The sequence below is a fragment of the Chenopodium quinoa genome, unplaced genomic scaffold, assembly GCF_001683475.1.
Source record: "Chenopodium quinoa cultivar QQ74 unplaced genomic scaffold, ASM168347v1, whole genome shotgun sequence".
Lineage (NCBI taxonomy): Eukaryota > Viridiplantae > Streptophyta > Magnoliopsida > Caryophyllales > Amaranthaceae > Chenopodium > Chenopodium quinoa.
In genome coordinates, this window is record NW_018745068.1 from 1,901,688 (window position 1) to 1,922,664 (window position 20,977).

Consider the following 20,977-nt stretch of genomic DNA (forward strand, 5'->3'; position numbering starts at 1 on the left):
AACTCAACCGGTATAGAAAACTTTCCAACCCTTAGAGGAACATCCTCTACCTTGCTCTTAGGGAATTTGATTGATCTGTTCGCTAATTGGAGGGTAATGTTAGTAGGCAAAAGCTCCCCTATATCAAGTCTTTGGTATACCGTATATGGCATAAGGCTAACACTAGCCCCTAAGTAAAATAAAGCATTATCAATTTGCATTCGATTTATGGCACAAGGAATGGAAAAGTTACCCGGATCTCCTAACTTTGGAGGCATCTTGTTCACTATGATTGCACTACAACTTTCGGTGAAGTTCACCGTTTCAACAACATCACAATTTCTTCTTCCACTCACAATATCCTTTAGAAACCTAGCATAATTAGGCATTTGTTTTATGGCATCGGTAAAGGGTATTGAGAGGTAGACTTGTTTCGAGGTCTCTAGGAACTTACCAAATTGCACATCTAGCTTGTGTCTCACAAACTTATGAGGATATGGAAATTTTTGCAATTGTGTTGGTTCCTTCTCTTTCTCTTTTTGAACTCTCTTTTCTTTTTCAATCTTTCTTTCATTTTCAACTCCAAATTTTTTCTCAACTTCATCACTTTTTTTGTTTTCACAACTTCTCTCATCTTCTTTCTCAAACTCACTCTCAAGGGAGGGCTCATTCATAGTCACTCTCTCATTGGTTTTCTTTGGCTCACTCTCCTTCAACAACTTCCCACTCCTAGTAGAAATGGCATTCACCGGTCTCTTGGGGTCAAGCCCTTGGGGTGGAAGTTTAGAAGTGCTAGTTCCTTCTTTAATGGAATTGGCTAATTGGGAGATTTGGGTTTCTAGCATTTTGTTGTGAGTCATAACCTCATTTAATTTCTTGTCACTAGTGGCCATGAAGGTATTAAACATTTTGGCTTGGCTTTCCATCATCTCTTCTAGGCTAGACTTTTGTGGAGGTGCTTGAGTGTAATAATTGTCTTGTTGTGCTCTACGACCTCTCACATTGGAATTAACATTTTGATTGTTAAAGCCTCTATTAACATTATTATTTCAATTGTTCCGGTTATTAGAACTCCCCCCTTGATGGTATTGGCCTTGATTCCCATAGTTCCCTTGATTATTATGGTTATGGTTACCATAACCACCTTGTTGGTTGTAGTTACCTTGGGGATTTTGGTCCCTTTGGTTCCTACCACCCCATTGGTTTTGGTTATGGTAATCATAATCATTTCCTCTTTGATTGAAGGAATTTCCTCTTTTCCCTCTTTGATTAGGTGGTAAATATCTTTGATTGCCATTCCTAGGTCTATTATCATAAGACAAAGCATTGACATGTTCATTTTCAAGTTCATTACCATCCTCATACTGGGGTTGGGGTTGAGAATCATAACTGCAATAAGAGGTGTCATGATCATATGATCCACAATCTTCATAAAATAAACACCCATTTGGCATGTTATTAGATGTAGAAGTAGAAGGGTTAGAACTCATACCTCTCCCCTTATATTGGGAGGGACTCTCTTGGTGTGAAGAGGAGGACTCAAGCTTTTCCTTGATTGATGTCATCTCCTTGCCAAGGTTGGCGATTTGAGATGTCAAATTATTGATGGTGTTGAGATGATCAACGGAGTAAACCGCACTCCCTCCTTTGCTCGAAGACTCCCTCTCTCCTTCTTGCCAGTACATGTGGTATCTTACCATATCTTCAATAATCTCAATCACTTGCTCTTCGGTTTTATTCATGATTGGCCCACCGGCTCTCGCATCCAAGCTTGTTTTTCCTTGAGGACTCAAGCCTCCATAGAAGATTTGTAAAACTTGGTATGTTGGGATTCCATGGTGAGGGAACTCTCTTTGGTACTCCTTGTACCTCTCCCAAGCTTCATAGATAGTCTCACTAGCCCTTTGCCGAAAATCTTGGATCAACGCCCTTGCTTCGACGGTTTTCTTTTGAGAATAAAATCTCCCTAAGAAAGTCGTGGTGACCTCATCCCAAGTTCTCAAGGAATTGGGTCTCACCTCCTTTTCAAGCCATTCAATAGCCCTTCCTATTAAGGAGAAAGGAAATAGCTTTAGTCTCACAAACTCTTGAGTGACCCCATTCACCTTGATCGTGTTGCAATATTTCTCAAACTCGTTCAAATGTGCAAGAGGGCTCTCGTGTTTTGCTCCATTAAATTGTCTCCTCTCAATCAAATTTATCATTGCTGGCCGAATCTCGAAATCCTTGGTCGGAGTGTTTGGGGGAGCAATCCCACTTGAAGCTCTATAAGCTCCCGGAGTTCTCAACTCCTTTAAAGGTCTTTGAAGTGGTGGCTGTGGATCACCCATTGGGTTTGTTTGAGGCTCCGGGTCGAACTCTCTTCTTGGGGAAGTGGAGGACCGCGAACAGGATCTGCTTCTTCTTCTAAAAGTTTGCTCAATCTCGGGATCGTAAGACACCAACTCACGATGTTGAATCCTACGCATACACACTCAACAAACACAATTAGTCGCAAGGCTACAAGTATAGCCAAAAAGAAAACAACTCTTTTTGTGGTTTTTTTTTTTTTTATTTTTTTTTTTATTTTTTATAATGAATTAGATTCAAGCAATCAGATAGCAATCAACAACACCGTCCCCGGCAATGGCTCCATTTTGACAAGCGCTAAATCAGTCGCACAATCTAGGCTAAGTCAAACACATTTATAATAAACACCTCACTCAAACAAGTACAATGGCAAGCAAGGGTTCGGTCCACGGAGAACGGGAATCAATCGCTAAATAATCTTAACGCTCAAGCTAAATCAAAATCAAGGTGTAAGTGGTGATTAACTAACAAACTACAACTAAGGATTGAATTCAAGGGATTAAAACACTAGGGGAATGGGATTCACTCAACCAATAGCAATTAGGCAAATAGGGAGGAACAAGGATAATGGAATAGCAAAGACCACATGCAAGACCAACTTCAAACGATATGAAAACAACTCAAATCACTAAGCTTAGATCCCTCATTAACTTAGCAACAAAAGATGCATAATCATATTGTAATAGGTAATGAAACATTCAAATCACATTACCATGTCGAACCAAACATTTCATGCCATCAAGTTCAATAATCTAGGTTAATTACTCCTATCATGAAGAACTAACAAGCAATCCCATATAATCCATTTTAATCACAATCCTTCATCAAAATCACTCCCAAACTCACATAATCCAAACCCAACCCCTAGCTAAGGAACTACTCGCACATCATATTGAAAAGCACAAAATAAAAATCAAGGGCTCTATCTTTCTCAACAATCATCAAGGAGAAATTCACCAAAAATAGTGCTAAACATTCAACCAAACATAAATAGGGACTGAGAGATTCAAATAAACATACAAAATAAAGCAAACAAAAGATTAGAAGTAAAGAGAGATAAGAAATGTTACTAAATGAGAAAATTCAATAATCTTGGTTGCAATACATTTCAAACTTGGAATAATCTTCAAATCAACTACAAAGTATTTAAATTTGATTAGGAACTAAACATAATCTAAGAAAAAAATGTTTAAACCTTAAAGCACTATTACTAAGCCTTTCTCTCTCTACCCTCTCTCCTTATAAATGAGGCAATCAATCTATTTATATTAGTCCTAAACAAAGGGGGCGGAGGGAACAAGAAACTTCTCTTAAACAGATCGACACAGACGTGCCAAACACTGCACGGCCGTGCAGCATGGGCAGAAGATCTGGAAATTGGAGCTGGGGCCTGGCACGGACGTGCCACATAGCTGCACGGGCGTGCAACCAAGGTAGAAGCTTCGACGTGCTCGACAGCTATCATGCACGGGCGTGCCACCATCATACACGGCTGTGCAGCTCCCAGCACGGGCGTGCCAATTGCTGCACGTTTGTGTAGCCTTCATAGAAGGTTTTTCTAATCTTCAAACTCCTTTACACGGCCGTGCCAAGCATTGACCGTGCAGAGGCCTAGGAGGTCTTCAAATGAAATTCAACCCTAGCCAAAGATACCTCAAGGCCATGGCTTCTTACCCAACCATCGGGATGTCTCATAAGGGTCTAAGAATACTTAAAAATGCATCAAAACACTAACAAAACCCGTGAAGCATTACAAATATGAAGAAAGTGCGGAAACAGAGCGATAAGTGAGAAAAATAGCTAGAATATGGAAATAAGTGAGCACTAAATCACCCTAAAACCGCGCACTTATTTTGTCAGTAAGCCACCGACCTATCAAGGAGAGCCTGATCCAACTATACTAGAAAACTGGTTGAGGGAGTTTGAGAAACTGTTCGGGTCAGTAGGGTGTCCAGAGAACTCAAAAGTAGGCTGTGCTACCTATTACCTTAAGGGTGAAGCTGACCTTTGGTGGCAGCAAAATGAGGCTACCATTAAGGCATTACCTGGATTTAATTGGACTATGTTTCAAGAGAAGATTAGGGACAAGTTTTACCCTAGCTTCTTACATAAACAAAAAGCTGAGGGATTTTCTAATCTTGCTATGGGGAATATGTCGGTCACTGAATACTACACTAAGTTTGTTGAGCTGTCAAGATTTGCTAAGGAGTCTGTTTCTACAGAAAAGTCTAAGGCTAGGAAGTTTGAGAGTGGTCTGACTACTGCTTTGTAGTTAAAGCTGTGTGGTCAAGTATTTGAAACCTTGGATGAAGTGTATGGGAGAGCTGCACATCTTTATGCGTTGGAGCTGAAGAAAAGGAAAGAGTGTTGGGTTTCGTAGAGTCCGACTCTACGCGGAAGGGAAACCCACCCAAGACCCACACACTAATTAAAGCGACTAAGCATGCAATCACTAATTAAACAACAATTAAGAGAGAGAAGGAAAAGACATTCTTACCATTGGCGCGTGCTTCGCTCGAATCCCGAGCTCTGACTTCAAAACTCCAACCCCGCAAATGCAAAGGTCTCCGACGGCTCGTACCCACGAACCCGACCCGAACGATCGAAGTCCCGAAGGTTAGTCGGGACCCGACTAATAAAAACTAGAGTTTTACGAACTTAAGGATTTCTCACTTTTCTAAGGAGATGCCTTTTTAGTTCCACTCAAGTGTTCTTCCCAAATCCCAAAACCTTCGTATTTATAGGGAAATGAACCTTGAATTCCAACTCTCAATAAATGTGGGAGATTTGCAATTTTCCCATTTTATTTTAAGTAAAACAAAAATAAAATTGCAATTCAATCAATAAGTTACATGTGGCACAAGGAGGATGAGAGATTAGGTGAGGACCATTTCCAAGGGGGGGACCATAGCCTTGCTCCCAAAGGCAAAGCTCACACCCCTTGGTTCCCACTAGCAAACCGGCTCTCCCCATCCAAGTGGCTGGCTGGCAGCCTGCCTTGGCTGCCAGTTGGCGCCTAGCACCAAGGCTGGGCAGCCTGGCCAGCTGGCGCTTAGCACCAAGGCTGGGCAGCCTGGCCAGCCAGCTAGCACACACACGCACAGCCAGCTAGCATGCGCAGCCAGCCAGTGCATGCGTGCTGCTAGCGAGCCACGCATGCTAGGCGTTGCTGCTAGGCGAGGCATTGCGAGCTGCTTGTTGGGCACTGCTATGCAAAACACACGCACCCACATGCACAGCCCACCAAGCTGCTGGCAGGTGCGTGGTGTTGTGCGATGCTATGCGAGGCACACGCACACACATGCACAGGCCTAGCCTTGCGATGCTTGCTGGGCTAGCTGTGCGCCAGCGACTAGCATGCTAGCAAGGCCTAGCCTTGCGATGGCTGGGCGCATGGCATGCTAGCACACACGCAATGCTGCGATGCTTGCGGTGGCTAGCTAGCATGCGTGGGCCTAGCATGCTAGGCTTGCGACTAGAATTGCGATGCACATGCTAGCTCGAGATAGCCTAGCCCTCGCATGGCTAAGCCAATGCGAGGCTACGGCCTAACTCGAACTTGTAACTTGATTGATTTCGCGTCTCGTCGAATTCTAAATTCGACTCGACTTGCGACGCTCGGTGTCGATGCTCTAAGCTCGATATCTGACGTCTTTGTTCGTAAAACTCTGACGACTCATTAAATCCTTCGGATTGACTAGTCGTCTCGGATCGGTTGTTCGATTGGGTTCGACCTGAAGGGTTCAGTTAAGATTAAGCTGTAATATTAATTGTACATTAATATTACTGATCGGAAGCGGCACTCCGCCTAGACATTTCGATCACTTGACCTTACTGAAGAATTAGCTATACAATAATTCTAAACCCTCTATCGGAATAATACACTTGTTGGAAGGACACCATTCATTTCAATTTCCCACTTGTCTTTTTGGACAAGTGTGCAATTTGTGTATAGCCCTTTTCTTATGTCGCTTAATGTCTCTTCATAAACTATAAGGTAAGATTCTTCGTCATCCTTATTACGTCCAGAAGTGTTTCTCAATTCCTGAGTTTGACTGTCAATAAACAGATAATTTCTAAAATCCATCTGAGCACAACCATGCATTTTCACAGTCTCGCTCTTCGAGAGGCCTTGTAAACAACAAAGACATATTCCCTATTGTTAATAGGGGACATTCCCAGTCTTGTACTGTAAGCTTCCCTTACTAAGAGGACCTAGTCGCCTGAGTGCTGCTGTTATAATCCCCATTTATGACAGACGTTTGACAACATCAAAATGACTAGTACTCAAACAAAAGAACTTGCAATACTCATGGTCAAGGAAAAAGGTTCCGATAGCTATAATGAGAAATATACTTATGACGATTTGATATCTCTTAAAGTATTCTCATAGGTCTATCCGGTATAGTTCCAAACTAGTACCTGTGCAAATGATTTATGACTATCATGTCCTTGTAGCACAAGAAATGGTGCTATAAGTCATACTACACACTAATCTCAAGTGGTCATTAATCGTCCATCGTTTAAATAACCTCGATTAGGGCTAATTTTCGATTAAAATATTCAATGTTCACTTAACAGGTGTTTCTTTAACCAAGACATGGTCTTGAAACCCTGTTTTGAATATTCTCAAAATCGAATGGACTCATTATTTAATTCTAAACCACAATTAAATAGATATGGAATAATCATAAATTTGCAGAAAATTAATTGCTCCAAAATTGAATGGTTCAATATAGTGTTTTACATTAAGACATAGAGTTTAATTAAAACATCTATACAGGGAAATCAAAGCCAATCTCCAATGTGATTGATTCCCATTGCCTCAACGTGCTTGTTGTGCTTCACTTGAGACAAAGTTTTAGTCAGAGGATCAGCAACATTGTCGTTCGTTCCAATCTTACAAATTCTGATTTCAATTTCGGATTTCCATTCGCTTACCATGTGAAATCGCCGCTTGACATGTTTGACCTTATGATGTTCCCTTGGCTCCCTGGCCTGAGAAATAGCTCCATTGTTATCACAATAGAGGTCTATTAGACCCTTGATTGAGGGTACAACACCAAGTTCATAAATGAACTTACGAATCCAAACTGCCTCCTTAGCTGCTTCCGAAACTGCCAAGTATTCGGCTTCACTTGTAGAATCTGCAGTGGTGCTCTGCTTAGCACTCTTCCAACTAAACGCTCCTCCATTAAGGCAGAATATGTACCCCGGTTGCGACTTGGTGTCGTCTCTGTTAGTCTGGAAGCTCGCGTCAGTATAACCTTCAACAACCAACTCATTACAACCATCATAGACCAGGAATTTATCCTTGTTCCTTTTCAAGTACTTTAGGATATTTTTGGCCGCATTCCAATGCGCCTCTCCTTGGTCTGATTGGTATCGGCTCATAGCACTCAAGGCATACGATACATCCGACCTAGTACATATCATGGCATACATGATCGATCCAATAATTGAAGCATATGGAATCTGACTCATTCTCTCTCGCTCATCTGTGGACACTATTTCTTAGAGTTATGCCATGGGACATAGGTAGGTGCCCTCTCATGGCCCCTTCCATGTTGAATCGTGCCAGTACCTTATCTATATAAGTACGTTGGCTCAATCCAATCACCCTTTTAGATCTATCCCTATAGATCTTGATGCCCAATATGTATTGTGCCTCTCCCAAGTCCTTCATTGAAAAACACTTTCCCAGCAAGCCCTTTACGGACTTTAACAGTTTAGTGCTGTTTCCAATGAGTAATATGTCATCGACATATAAGACTAGGAATGTGATGTCACTCCCACTAACCTTCTTTTAGACACAAGACTCATCTGGATTCTTGATAAAACCAAACTTACTAATGGCTTCATCGAATCGCAGATTCCAACTTCTGCTTGCCTGCTTTAGTCCATAAATGGACTTCTTAAGCTTGCTTACCCTCCCAGCATTGCTTGGATCAACAAAAACTTCCGGCTGTGTCATATACACAGTTTCTTCCAAAATCCCATTAAGGAAGGCTGTTTTGACATCCATTTTCCATATTTCGTATTCATAATATGCAGCAATCGCTAGGATGATCCAGACGGAAATAAGCATTGCAACTGGTGAAAAGGTTTCATCATAATCAACTCCGTGAATTTGCCTGTAACCTTTTGCCACCAGTCTAGCTTTGTATATAGATATATTTCCATCTTTGTCTGTTTTCAATTTGAAAATCCATTTGCAACCGATAGGTGTATAACCTTCGGGCAAATTAACCAAGTCCCAAACTTGATTTTCAGACATTGAGTCCATCTCGGATTTCATGGCCTCTTGCCATTTAGCAGAGTCGTGGCTCGTCATAGCTTGTTTGTATGTCGCTGCCTCATCACCATCCATAACTAGGATGTCTTGATCTTCGGTTAAGACAATACCAAGGTATCTGTCTGGCTGAGATCTTGGCCGTTGCGACCTACGCAGGGTAATAGGTTGAGCATTTGCATTGTCGGTTTGACTCTGACCAATGTCAATAGCTGCTTCTAAAGCACTTTGATTGTCAGTATTGTCATGTTGACTTTGTTGCTCTACCTCTCGAACTTCGTCGAGTTCGATTTTCCTCCCACTTGTCATTTTGGAAAGGTGTTCCTTCTCCAAAAAGATACCATCACGAGCAACAAACACTTTGTTCTCGGATTTATTGTAGAAGTAATACCCCTTAGTTTCTTTTGGGTAGCCCACAAAGAGACACTTGTCTGATTTTGGGTGAAGTTTGTAAGAAATTAATCTCTTGACATATGCTTCGCAACCCCAAATCTTAAGAAAAGACAACCTCGTAGGTTTCTTCGTCCATAACTCATATGGAGTCTTTTCGACAGCTTTTGACGGAGCACGGTTCAGTGTTAGTGCCGCAGTTAGAAGTGCATGTCCCCAGAAAGAAATAGGAAGTTCACTAAGACCTATCATTGATCGAACCATGTCTAACATGGTTCGATTCCTCCGTTCGGATTCTCTGTTCCATTGTGGAGTTCTGATCGGTGGTTAATAGGTCGTTACTACTACCCAGATCAAATATTACAATTTTTATCTCCTAACCTAGCTCTATCAATTTTAATTTAGATAGTGGCAAGTTAGGGTCGAATCCGAAGGAAACGGGGGTATTGCACAATCAATGCGAAATCTAGGATAAATTGCAAGTAACAAAAAGGGGTATTATGGTTTGATGTTGAAGATTTCTATGATAAATCTAATTACCAAAAACAAGACTAAGCTAAACTAAAGAAAAAGGGATTGAACTAGGCACTCTAGATGAAAACAAAGGACAAGATTATAGTGATATCAATGGCAAAAAGCGCTAGGGAGAGGGGGTTCCAATCATGACCAATAAGACACTAATGAGAATCAATAAGGAAATACACCAAGGAGTTCAAACTCTACTCAAAGCAAGTCATTCTCATGCAACTACTTAAAGCAAGTTGATGAAATCAATCAACCCTAAACTAGATCATTCTCATGCATCTAATCTAGGACTAAAACAATGGGGTTATAGGTGCACACAAAAACTCCAAGCATATTTAAGCACAAATCATCAACTCAAGGTAGAATCCAATCAATAATTAGTAGGAACACAAATAAACATGATTTTCACCCCCTTCCCTAGCTAAAAATCTAATCTAGAGAAAGGAAAATACCCATGACAACCAAGCTAAACAAGTATTCAATCCTAATGCAAGCTAGCATGATTCTAAGTCAAAGAGAAATCAAAGAAACTAATAAAGCATGAATATTTATGAGGAAAACATGAGTAAAAACAATAAAACTAAGTATTAGGGAAATAATCGAAAAGATTACTATTATAAAAGTTAAAGGATTACCCAATCATCAAAGTTGTTTCAACAATCTAGAGGAAAGCTTGAATATTTGATTACAAAGATTGAATCTTGAAGACTAATGTTTTCTCTCTCTAAAAGACATGGATTTTCTCTCTCTACAAATGTTTTTGATGCTAATGGAATAGTGAATAAATGAAAACTCTAGCTAAAGAATATTTATAGTCTTCTATTATAATGAGGAAAATGGGCAAGGGAGATGGCTCTCCGAACAGGCTGCCGCGCCCTCTCCAAGCTGGGTAGGAGGTTCGCCAGACCCAGGTCGCCGCGCCCGCGGCCTTTTGTTCTGCGCCCGCGGTTGGCCATCTTCAGAAACTTTCGTTGGCTCAGGACTGCACTGTCCGCGCCCGCGGCTAGCAATCTCCCGCCTGCGGCCCTACGTTGTTGCGCGCCCTCTCCTTTGTGGCATCTCCACTTCCCATGACAAGCTTCCTTAGCATCTATTCTCCATCTAGAAATCCATAATTCGCCCACGAGTGCTAGGAGCTATCAAAACACACAAAAAGGAGGTAAAAACTAGAAGAAAAGACAAAGGGGGAAGGAAAACACGAGAGGGAGCTAAAATGACTAAAATAGAGGTAAAAGAGGTGAGAAAAGGTATAATCAAGTGACAAATCCGGGGGAATTCTCTAATGAAAGAGGGTGAAATGGTGGCATAAATGCCACTCATCAAAATCCCCCACACTTGCCTCTTGCTTGTCCTCAAGCAAAAACCAAGAAGAGAAAGGCAAAACAAACACTACAAAGACAAACACAACATGGCAAGGCTTAGAAAGGCAACATCAAATTTCAAGGTGAACAAATGCTTCATTCGGACTCAACCATGATGAAAAAACGTCAAAGAATACTAGTCCTTCTCAATAACATGATGCATGCACGCTTCAAGATGCTAATTGTTGCAAGAGTCAAGCCTAAGCTAAGCATAGAGAACTAGTGAGTCATTCTCTTCCCTAGTCCCCTCTAAAACGGTCCGCGTTTCCCCACTAGTTTTAAATCGTCCCCCTAGATGGCTCCTCATGATTCCACGAAGGAACCGGAAAAAGATTCATTTTGAGGAGGTAAAAGATCATCCCGACATCTCAACTAAGCATGCTCTCTCCATAGGGTTGAAAACCATCTCCCTCCACTGGTTATTGACCACGCACCCCTAAAGTCTAAGGGTCTTCACTAGGGTTGTAATGACTCGGCTCTAGGTAGAGGTAGGGAAAACATTTGAAATAGTGGTGGTAAGTCCTAAGTGAAGCAAGAGAGTGTACAATTCTCATGGACAAAACTCAAGAAACAACCACAACTCAAACGGTCAACCAACATTTCGATTTCATCGCACTACCAACCTTATTCAAGTATATACAAAATAAATAATTTTCTCATTCCATTTTCCCTGTTTTTTTTTCCAATCATTTTGCATCACTCTTCTCAAATTTTTCTTGCATACCCATATTTAGGCTTACTTTTCAAGTCTTTGCTTCCAAACCAATTCCATAAATGATTCATGCTCATATTCATGACGCTCTTCACACTAGCCTCACAAGCCAAATGCTTCACTAACTAAAAGGGTTGGTAAACATAGGTCGTTAGGCTTGTAATGGGGTTGAGACAAGAATGGGAGACATTAGGCTCAAGTTGGTTGGCAAGAAGGTTGATACAAAAAGGAAAATCAAATTTTTAACTAAATAAAAGAAAATATAAACAAAAATGAGAAATAGTGCCCTTTTCCTCCCTTAAGAGTCTTAGGTCACGATCTCGGGAGCTAGTAATCAACACAAGGATTCAAACATGCATAGTCGAGGATCCTAAAACGCCGCTCAACAAATTGATGAAGGCTTGAACAAAGTGAACCTCACAAGGGACGAGAAAGGTACGCAAATACCAACTAGAGGGGCTTCAAATCCACTACATGGAGCAACTCCATCTTACCACATCCCATGAACTAGGGGTTCAAACTCCCTCACAAGTTCTTACCCTTGCTATCTTAGCTAAGGCTCATCTGATTCAACCAAAAGCAATCTCAAAATGTGCATCTCATCACAAAATAAAGAAAAGACAAGCGTTCTAGGGCGCATCATCACGGAAATAGAGTCTAAATGTGCAATGCAAATTCCAAAGGAAAACAACTATATAATCATGCCATGGTCATGTTTGTCACACGAAAGAAAATGAAACAAAATAAGGAAGAATTCAAGAAGGTTCACATATGAGGCATAAAGATCCAAATAAATCCCAATCGACATACAAGTGATCATTCGGTAACAAAACCAACGATCCCAGGTTCCTTGGAACCGCATGCAAACATCCTCGAACCGTTCAACTCCTTCCTAGACTACATCCTAAACTAAATACAACACAAGAAATAAAAGAAAGAGTAAGGGAAACATTTCACCCATGTCTCTTGAAGAAAATAATAAAGCAACCATGCCGTTTACCATTTTACCATATGTTGCTTCCAAGTTCCTTCTGAGCTACAAGTGAGAGAAGAGAAAAACAAAAAAAACACTAAAGAGAGAAAAATGTTAGTCCGAGAGAGAAAAATCCATGAACTCAAATATTTGGGTTTGACCTACTACCCAAACACACCATCATCATCATATCATAATCATCATAATCATCATCATCATAACCATCATAGAAACAATCATCATAGGCAACCAACAACAACGCTACCTAAAGCTAACCAACAACACCCAAACCCTAATCCCTCTTTACGTTCCCTTGAGTCCTAGGTACCATCCCCCACACTTACCCAAAGCATTCCCTAACACTCCCTTTTGACTCAAACACCCCCCACACTAGATTGAAGCATCGTCCCTGATGCTTCAAAAATAAAAGGGAGGAACAATAATAAGAGGGAATAAACAGAACGAGGGGGGGAAACTAGTGGCCACTAGGGCCGGCACCATCGTTATCCGCACTCCAACTGTCATATGAGAAACCCGAGGGGGGGCCATGGGGGTCCCAACCTCCGGTGTAGCCGGGGGGCCACCCATAATGACCTTTAAAAAGGTCAAGTTGGGATGCGGATAACTGGTCATATGGCTCGGGTTGGACCAGAGGTGAGGGGTGAGAGGGATCAACGTAGGGGTAGTTGGGGTCACCCCTATAATCACTCCCACCCGAGACCCGGTAGTCATAGTGACCGGACTCATCGGGGAACTCATGTCGTGGCACATTGGGGTCCGAGGGACCCTGCCAATAGGGGTACGTAGGTTGGTTGTCACCCCCCCAAGATGGCACGGGCCCTTATTGGGCCGGCACATAAGGGTAGTTAACTGGGGGAGTGACATCCCCTCTACGTACACTAGCATCATACAGGGCGTTAGTTTGGAAAGAAAGGTGTTGATGGGAAGCAAACATACCTTGCTTGCCAAGTTGCATGCTTTCCATTTGGGCTCTCATTGCCTTCATTTGCTGTTGGTAGTCGGGTTGATGTTGTTGTTGTTGTTGCCTTCTTCCTTATTGTTGGGACTGTTGTTGTTGTTGTTGTTGTTGTTGCTGACTTAGAGGGGTGGCCCTCATCACGCTCCCATCTTCCTCATGCTCAAAACCTTCACCGGACCCTTCACCTATCTCCATCCTTGCACTAGGGAGGATACCAGAATCCTTCTTTACCCACCAAGGGTAATTTACCCCTTCCCTCGTGAAGGAAGTGAACTCCGGCTTGGGGAGGAAACAATGACGCTCATGAGAGACAAGTAAGCTCTAAGTCCTTCCTCGATCCTCAATATCTGCGATGAATTTATGGTCTTTAACTTATCGAGTTCAAGCCAAATATCGCTCCCATCACTCTTCCCCACAGGGGTGCAGGACTCCAATTTATCCATATGACCCAACTTCTTGGCTATTTGAGTGATCATCCCGCTAAAATGGATCTCCCCCTTCTTTGTACCCGAGAGGACACCTTCAATGCACTTAGTAAATAGAAACCCGAAGTTCATTCTATGCCCAATCTCCGGCTGCGTAGCTAGCCATAATATCCGGATTTCCTCGGTTGTAATCTTCCCCAAGTCTTGCCTATTAAAGACCATGTACCCGAGAATTCGATGTAGAAGTCTGATGGCTGGGTGCATGATTTGGCTGGCCAAGGAATACTTGGAGTTGAAAGCGTCCATCCTCAAGATGACCTTCCACCAGTGAAGGGGCTCATAGGCATGGAGTCCCTCATGCTCGGGGAAGAACATATCAGCATCCGGGTTTAGGTCCAATAATTGGTTAAACTAGCGGAGGGTGAGGGTTTCTTTTTTGTTAAAGAGTTGAAAGGAGATGGTGAGGTCCTTATCCCCTGCGGCATTACACTCAAAAGAGGCAAGGAACTCAAGAGTGGGCTCCTTGAAAGTTCGGTAGGCACTTGTTATAAACGAGCCTAACCGGAGATTGTTGAATAAGAACCAACAATCGTCGTCAATGCCGAGTTTTGTGGTGGTGGGTTGGTGGTAGTGCTTGGTTGGTCTCAGTTTTCTATTTTGAAGGTTGTCGTAGATGGGTCTGTGGTTTTTATTGTGGAATTTGAGGGGTGGTAAAGGTGGTGGAGCGGTTTGTTCACTTTGTTGGGGGTTTGAGGATGTTGAACCTTGATGTTCTTTCCCACCTTTTCTTTTCTTTGAGCCGAAAACCATTTTCACCACACAAAGATAGAATCACTAAGATATACTCCTCAACGAATAACAACAACAATACACCACAACAATTTCCCAAAATCAAACAACCACCATAAAGAGCAACCTTCCAAGAATAACCAAGTTGAACCCACAATTAAGCAATCTATGACGAGAAACAACTAACACAAATAACAACTCAACAATTAATGATGCTTAAGATGATGAACAAACACAATATAGGCATGCAACAATAAAAAATTCCCACATGAAAATTCACAAGCATAAAATTTCTCAGCCAAAGACATGCTTCAAATTCAAAGGTAAATTAGAGTAAGGAAGAAACGTATACCAAAATGAGTACCAACAATTACTCCTACTAGCCCTTTGAAGAAGAAATCAAGCCTACCTTCGAGAACCCTCCAATGGTGAAAGAAAGTCCCAAGCAAATAGGAGTATCAAAATTGGGGGTTTTAAAGTATGAAATTTCGGATTTTTGGTGAGAAAAATTGAAGGAAAGTGAGGGAATTTGTTGAAATATGATGATTTAGGATGAGGTATTGATGTAGTATGAGTTGGGGTGTGGAGTGGAGTGAAGTTTAGAGAGAGAAGGGCTGAAAATTCTGAAAATTTGGTAATTTTGGTTTCGGCTTTTTGCTGAGAAAAAACTCATAAAAACCGCAGACCCCGACTGCCGCGCCCGCTCCTTGGCATCTCCAGTTTATGGGAATTTCTGAAACGCTCAATGCCGCGCCCGCGGGGTGGAATGACGCGCCCGCAGCTTTGTCTGTCCGCGCCCGCGGTATTAAGTGTCGCGCCCGTGGGTACCAGGGTCGCGCCCTCTTCAGGCCATCTCCTGGGCATCTCCTGTTTCACTTTAAATTCTGAGATAGCTCTGTCCGCGCCCGCGGGTCTTAGGGCCGCGCCCGCGGGTCTTAGGGCCGCGCCCGCGGGTCTTAAGGCCGCGCCCGCGGGCCTTGATGGAGCTCCCTCTCCAGGCCCACTCTTGGGAATCTCCACTTTCATTTCTTCCTTTCTCCTTAACTTCACCAAACCCAACTTTATAGACCAAATTCCCAAAGATCCAAGTACCTATTAGAAGAGAAAAACACACACAATAAGGAACTAAAGAAAAATCATCCAAAATTAATCAAACACAAGAAACACAAAACCAAAAGAGTTGAGGACTCAGGTTGCCTCCCGAGAAGCGCTTCTTTATAAGGTTATTAGCTTGACCATATCACATCATCATCAAGAAAGCGGCTTAGGATCCGATGGATCGAGCCTCACGCACTCAATTATGCCAACTTGGTCATTGCAATGGTAGAGCTTCAAACAGTGGTCGTTGAACTTGTTCCCTTCCGCCTCCAACTCAAAAGACCCGTAAGGAGTAGTCCTCAAAATCGTGAAAGGCCCCGACCACTTGGACTTAAGCTTTCCGGGAAACAATCGAAGCCTAAAGTTGAATAACAACACCTTGTCTCCAACCTTGAACCTCTTGTTCCTTATATGTCGGTCGTGCCATGTCTTAGTCCTCTCCTTGTAGAGCCTCGAGTTCTCGTAAGCATCATATCGGAGCTCCTCAAGTTCATTGAGCTTAAGCATTCTTTTCTCACTCGCCAAGGACATGTCCATGTTAAGCTCTTTGATCGCCCACCAAGCCTTATATTCCAACTAAACCGGCAAATGACAAGCCTTCCCATAGACCAACCGGTAGAGAGTTGTGCCAATGGGAGTCTTGTATGCCGTCCTTAAAGCCCAAAGCGTGTCATCAAGCTTGAGAGACCAATCTTTTCTAGACTTGTTCACCATCCTTTCAAGAAGGTTCTTGATCTCTCTATTTGACACCTCCACTTGTCCTTGAGTTTGTGGGTGGTAAGGTAGACCAACCTTGTGATGAACCCCATATCTCTTGAGGAGAGCTTCGAATTGCTTCTTGGCAAAATGAGAACCACCATCGTTGATTAGCACTCTAGGCACCCCAAACCGTGGAAATATGACCTTCTTGAGAAGCTTGAGCACCACTTTATGGTCGTTAGTGGGGGAGGGTATAGCTTCAATCCACTTGGTCACATAGTCCACCGCCACCAAGATATATAGATTACCACAAGAAGAAACAAAAGGACCCATGAAGTCAACACCCCAAACATCGAATGGCTCCACTTCCAAAATGTTTAGTTGAGGCATCTCATCCCATTTGGTTATGCCACCACTCCTTTGGCATTTGTCACACCTTGAAACGAACTTGTGGGCATCCTTGTGCATTGTTGGCCACCAAAGAAGAGATTGAGAGATCTTTGCCACGGTATTTTCTACACCTCCATGCCCTCCACACGGCAATGAGTGGCAATGCTCAAGAACTCCTTCGATCTCATGGTCCGGGACACATTTCCGGAAAAGGCCATCTCTACATTGCTTGAACAAGTACGGGTCATTCCAAAAATATCTCCTCACTTCCTTGAAAAACCTCTTCTTTTGTTGAGAGGAGAACTCCGGAGGAACAACTCCACAAGCTAGATAATTAGCTATGTCCGCGTACCAAGGGCTAGGTGTTGAAGCCATGGCCATGAGGGTTTCGAATTCCACCTCCTCATTGATTGGGACATCTTCCTTATTCTCAAAAGGAAGCCTAGACAAATGATCCGCGACATAATTCTCCGCTCCCTTTTTATCCCTCATTTCCATGTCGAAATCTTGGAGCAAAAGAACCCAATGGATAAGACGCGGTTTTGCTTCCTTTTTGGTCATGAGGTAGCGGACTGCTGTGTGGTCCATGTACACAATCACCTTTGAACATATGAGGTAAGATCGGAACTTATCCATGGTAAACACGACTGCTAGCATTTCCTTCTCCGTTGTAGTGTAGTTCTTTTGAGCTTCATCAAGCGTTCTACTTGCATAGTAGATGCCATGAGATCTTCCTTCCTTCTTTTGCCCAAGTACCGCACCTACTGCAAAATCACTTGCATCTCACATTAGCTCAAAAGGCAAGCTCCAATTCAGAGCTTGCACAACAGGAGGGGAGATGAGAGCATCCTTGAGTTTTTGAAATGCCTCAAGGCAAGCCTCATCAAAATTGAACACAACATCCTTTTTGAGTAACTCGGTTAAGGTCTTGGAGATTGATGAAATTTTTTTTGATAAACCTCCGGTAAAAACCGGCATGCCCACTCCCGTAACGGAATTAGGAGGAGGCAACCTAGCAATCACCGAAACCTTAACCGAGTCAACTTAAATGCCCTTTCTTAATACTTTCTGGCCTATGACAATACCTTCCTCGACCATAAAATGGCATTTCTCCCAATTCAACACCAAACTCGTCTCTTGACACCTTTTCAAAACTTTTTCAAGGTTATAAAGACATGTGTCATAAGACGAGCCACCAACACTAAAATCATCCATAAAAACTTCAATCTCATTCTCAAGCATTTCAGAAAAAATGGAAGTCATGCATCGTTGGAAAGTTGAGGGAGCATTGCACAACCCGAATGGCATTCTTCGATATGCAAATGTCCCATATGGACATGTAAAAGTAGTTTTCTCTTGATCGCTTGGATGGATAGGAATTTGGAAAAAGCCGGAATATCCATCCAAGAAGCAAAAGAAAGCATGATGGGAGAGTCTCTCCAACATTTGGTCCATGAAGGGGAGAGGAAAATGATCTTTCTTGGTGTTTTTGTTCAAGTTCCTATAATCAATGCACATCCTCCACCCGGTCACCGTCCGGGATGAGATTTCCACCCCTCCTTCTCCTTTGACAATGGTCATTCAACCTTTCTTTGGAACCACGTGAACTGGGCTAACCCACTTGCTATCGGAGATAACATAGATTATACCCGCTTCACGTAATTTCAAAATTTCTTTTTTGACAACCTCTTGGAGGTTGGGGTTCAACCTCCTTTGAGGCTCAATTGAGGTGGATTGATCATCCTCAAGGTGAATACGATGCATGCACAAAGAAGGGCTAATACCCTTGATATCATCAATGCTATACCTTATCACATTTTTATATTTTCTAAAAAAAACAAGCAATTTTTCCAAATCAAGCCCATCAAGTGTAGCATTGACAATAATAGGTTATTCCCCTTCATTTCAAAGATAAGCATATTTCAAAGATGGGGGAAGGGGTTAAAGTTCTACCTTGGGAGGAGGCTTGGAACTCTCCTCCAATTTTTCCTCTGTTAGTTCGAGCTCTTCATCCCTAGGATCGTCTTCTTCCTCCATTTTGGCCTCTTCAATGGTCATGACAAACTCCTTTGCCTCTTGAGAGTGGTACTCTTCTTCGCATGTAAGAGCTTCAACCATTGGATCTTGAGGGTTCATCACAACCCTTCCCAAACGATCCAATTCTTCATTCATCACATCAACCCTATAGCACTTCTCAACCATGGGGATCTTGAGTAACTTAGAGAATTCAAAAACAATTTTCTCATCGGCTACCTCACATGTAATGGTGTTGTTCTTTCAATTGATTACCGCCCCCAAGGTCTTAAGAGCTTCACGGCCCAAAATCAAGGGAGTATCCATATCTTCCTCCATATCCATCACTACAAAATCACAAGGCATATAGATGTGCCCAACTTGAATAGGGACATCTTCAAGCTCACTACAAGGTAGCTTCACCGAACGGTCGGCCAATTGAATGGTTTTCCTTGTGGGGACCATCTCAATATCAAGCTTTTGAGCAATGGATAGAGGGATCAAACTAACACTTGCTCCAAGATCGGCTAAGGCACCCCTAGCTTCCATGTTCCCAATCTTAACCGGCAAGGTGAAACTTCCTGGATCCTTTTTCTTCTTAGGCATCTTATGTTGAACAAGTGCACTCACTTGATGGGGGAGAGTGATAAGCTCATCATTAAGCTTTCTCTTGTTGGTGAGAATGTCTTTCAAGAACTTGGAGTATGAAGGCATTTGTGTGACAACTTCGATGAAAGGGAGGCTTATGTGCAAGTTCTTCATCACACTTAGGAACTTTGCAAATTTTTCATTCAATTTTCTCTCCGCAAGTCGACCGGGAAAAGGAACCGGTCCATCAAGATTTCTATCCTCGCTAGAAGTTGAGAATGTAACCACATCCTTAGACTTCTTTTTCTCCATACTTCTCTCTTTCTCATCAACCTTCTCTTCTTCAACTTCTTTATCTTCACTCACACTCTCTTCTCCTTCCTTATTTTCCTTGCCATCCCCCTCCTTGGGACCCTCATAGGATGTGCCCGATCTCAATGTGATTGCCTTGCAAGAGTCGGGTTTCACAATGTTGGAAGGGTTGGTTTGTGATTGCCCGGGTAGATTAGAAGATGAGTTGAAAGGAACTCTCTCGGCCAATTGAGCTAGTTGTGAATCAACCATCTTGTTATGAGCCTTGACCTCTTGCATTTGTTGATTCATGGCTTGAAGTTGTTGAAGAATTTGGGTTTGGGTAGAATCGGGTTGAGATGCTTGCTCTTGACTCCTTTGAGTCGCTTGATTTTGATTTTGGTATTGGTGTTGATTATTTTGTTGGTGGTTCCTTGGGTAGTTTCCCCTTGGGTTTTGGTTTTGGTATTGGTTTTGGTATGGAGGAGGGTTTTGGAAATGTGAGTTGGAATTGTATGGTTGTTGAGCTTGTTGGTTCCATTATTGGGGTTGGTTTGCAAATCCGGGTGGTGGTTGTCTCCAAGCTACTCCAACGTCATTTCCCCTATATCCATCTTGCCTTGTATTGTATGCCGTTACATGCTCCGGGCTCAAACCTCCACAATAAGATGTATCATGGTTTGTACCTCCGCAATTTTGACAAGAGAAAGAGTTGACTTGGGATGAGCTTGCACCACTATTGACATTGGTGTTTAACTTTGCAAGCCCTTTTGTTAAAGCTCAATTTGATGTTGCAATTGATCGACCTTTTCCAACTCATACTTTCCACCCTTCTTCGGTGGATTCCTCCTTCTACCGCCCCAAGAGTAGTTCTTCACTACCTCTTCAATTGTTGCTTCAACTTGGTTTTGAGGGATTTTGATCAATTGTCCACCCGCCCCCGCATCCAAGTTAGCTCTAGACATAGGTTCCAAACCATCATAGAAGAACCTCATGAGCAAGATTTTATTATATTCATGATGGGGACATGCTTGCAAGAACCTTTCCCAAGCTTCACTAAGGCTTTCATCCGCCTCTTGTTCAAATGATGCAATCTTCCTCCTCATCTCGGCGGTCTTCTCTTC

The 20,977-nt window shown here is 42.5% G+C and overlaps 1 protein-coding gene across 1 annotated transcript; it reads left to right on the forward strand.

Moving 5' to 3' along the window:
* The first annotated feature begins 4,086 nt into the window (after positions 1–4,086).
* LOC110709493 lies at positions 4,087–4,600 on the forward strand. Its single transcript, XM_021887715.1, has 2 exons — positions 4,087–4,115; positions 4,189–4,600. The coding sequence occupies exons 1-2, from the start codon at positions 4,087–4,089 to the stop codon at positions 4,598–4,600; spliced, it is 441 nt and encodes a 146-aa protein (XP_021743407.1).
* Positions 4,601–20,977: the final 16,377 nt, after the last annotated feature.

Excerpts from the sequence above, each read along its gene's own strand:
- LOC110709493 (XM_021887715.1), top strand. The coding sequence starts at position 4,087 with ATGAAGAAAGTGCGGAAACAGAGCGATAA. Across the intron at positions 4,116-4,188 it reads GTGCGGAAACAGAGCGATAA|TAAGCCACCGACCTATCAAG; the intron begins GTGAGAAAAATA and ends TTATTTTGTCAG.